The sequence below is a fragment of the Cyphomyrmex costatus genome, unplaced genomic scaffold (genome assembly GCF_001594065.2).
Source record: "Cyphomyrmex costatus isolate MS0001 unplaced genomic scaffold, Ccosl1.0 C2333329, whole genome shotgun sequence".
In the NCBI taxonomy this organism is placed as follows: domain Eukaryota; kingdom Metazoa; phylum Arthropoda; class Insecta; order Hymenoptera; family Formicidae; genus Cyphomyrmex; species Cyphomyrmex costatus.
The window spans coordinates 1-2355 of NW_017274803.1; the positions used below are offsets into that span (position 1 = coordinate 1).

General features: G+C 33.7%; 1 protein-coding gene across 1 annotated transcript; it reads right to left on the minus strand.

Moving 5' to 3' along the window:
- Nucleotides 1-426: 426 nt before the first annotated feature.
- On the minus strand, nt 427-1964 carry LOC108771206 (zinc finger BED domain-containing protein 1; the record flags this gene model as incomplete). The annotated part of the gene is made up of 1 exon (XM_018550765.1): nt 427-1964. A coding segment is annotated over one exon (1538 nt), but the record flags the coding sequence as incomplete, so codon positions are not given.
- Between the last annotated feature and the right edge of the window lie 391 nt (nt 1965-2355).

Here is a 2355-nt window from a genome sequence, read left to right on the forward strand (position 1 = left end):
ACAAAAAAAAAAAAAAAAAAAAAAAAAGACTCAATCGATTTTCTACAATTCGGGCGGTCTAAGTAATTCTAATCACTATGTACGATTTTTAAAAAAATACCAATCATTGAGCGGTAAAATATCGGGTGTTACAGTAAAATTAATTAGATTAAGTTTTGTTTAAAGTTTAATTGTAATATTCATCTTAGCGTAACTTACAGGATACGACTTATCGAAATCAAATTTTTAACAAAAAAAGTTATGTATTTTTTATAGTTGTCACAAATCTTTGCACATGTCAAGCGGAATTGTTTTAATGATAGTACACTTTCTTAATTCTCTTAAGGGGTTTCTAAAGAGATTCTCTGAAGATGAATGGAATTCTCAAAAAAGAAGCCACATACAAAGAATTAGTTCCTACTCAAATTGGAAAAGCAATAAAATTATTTATAGATTCCATTCATCTTCAGAGAGTGAATTTAAAAATAAAAGTTCATGTAGATGCTTGGGACTTAAACGATTTCGGGACTCAGTAATTATATTACCGGCTTTCGAGAAAAGCCTCTCAGATGGTACAGACGTTGCCACAAGTGGAAGGTAACGCATCGCCAATTCTTTCAGATGCGGGTATGTGCCGCCTACCTCTTTGGTCCAAAATTGTATGGGATTGACATGAAGACTTGAAGTCGGTTGATCTAAATAATGCTTTAAAGAAATTGGCATATCGCCATTATCAGAGGATAGAATTTGTCGCGTTTTATTGTTCGCCGCCGACAACTGTTTGTGACACGACCACAAATCTTCGTCTTCTTCAGCATTATGGTCATCCACTATGAGATCGTTTTCAAACCTCGTTAAAGCCCCGTTTACTAACAGTTCCTGCTTTATCTTCCTGATTGCTGACGATACTGCAAGTTTATTCTTGAAATGTAATTTTTTAAACCTGGGATCAAGGATGCATGCGACTGCAAGTAACGGTTTATTTTCAATGTCTTTAAATCTATGATTCATTGCAGACTTTAACAATTCTTTCATTTTAATGCCTTCTGACGTTTGCGTCTCCATTTTGTCAATTTTTTGTTGGATACAATTCACTAACGGAATCACTTTACTGCCAGTAGAGTAGGCTTCACCACAAATCTCTTTAGTCGCTTGCTCTAATGGACGAAGAAGTTTCACAAATTCGCGTATAACACGCAACTCGGAAGCAGTCAACATATCAGGGGAATTATCTGCTTCTAATAAAATTGATCCTACGTGTGGAGATAATTCGATAAATCGCTCAAGCATATAAAAACAAGAATTCCATCTTGTTGGTACACTCTGTATGAGTTTCAAGTCGACTTTTTGTCTTAACTTGTCAGACGCGTAAACAGAATGTTTAAAATATGTTACGATGCTTTTAACTTTTACAAGTAAGTAATCAATTCCGCTATCAGCAATTACTTTTGTAGCTACGAGATTGAGTGAATGGGCAAAACAAGGCATGAATCGATGGGAACCAAATGTGTCGCTAATACCTTTATACATATTTGAGGCATTATCGGCTATGAAAGCAATAACGTTGGCTGATTTTATATTCCATTTCTCGATTACTTCTGAAATCCATGGACCGATATTGTCCCCAGTGTGTCTATCCGCAAGAGGAAGTAGGCCTAATGTAGCTGATTTTAATTTATCTTCCGACACAAAGTGAACTGTAGTACCCAGATAACTTTTAGTGTTGAGTGTGTCGGTCCAAATGTCCACCGTTATTGACACATATTCAACTGTTGCAAGCTTATTTCGTATAACTGCTGAAAGAGCATTATATTTATCATCAACAAGACTTGTAATTGTCTTTCGGCTTGGCAGTGTGTACAAAGGAACAATGATTTTCATCAATTTCTTGAATCCCTCCTTTTCAACAATAGTGAATGGTTCATTATCTTTCGCGATTAAGTATATAATTGCTTCGGTTATTTGAAGAGCTTTTAATCCACCATCTGTAAAGACATATTGAGATGCGAATCTTCAGAACTTTCTGTAGTATCTAGATATTTAAAAAATTTCCAAATAAACGTCATATAAGCATCAAATAAAGTAACTCGTTACTATACAGTGTATGGTTATGAGGAATTCTCTGGAACTTATAATATTGAGCGAACTGGCCAATATGCTAATAAAAATAATATTTTTATTACAGTTTATTTATGTTGATGCTTAAAACTATTAAGTTACAAAGAATCCTTTCCTCGTGAAAAAAAATCTTCGCTGACTAAAATCCTATGAATTTCAAAAAATACGTATTTTTTTCAAGGTGAACATTTCAATAGTAAATAAAAGTTTTTAATTAAATTACTTTTTCTTTATTTCAAAATGTTGTCAAGAACAGAA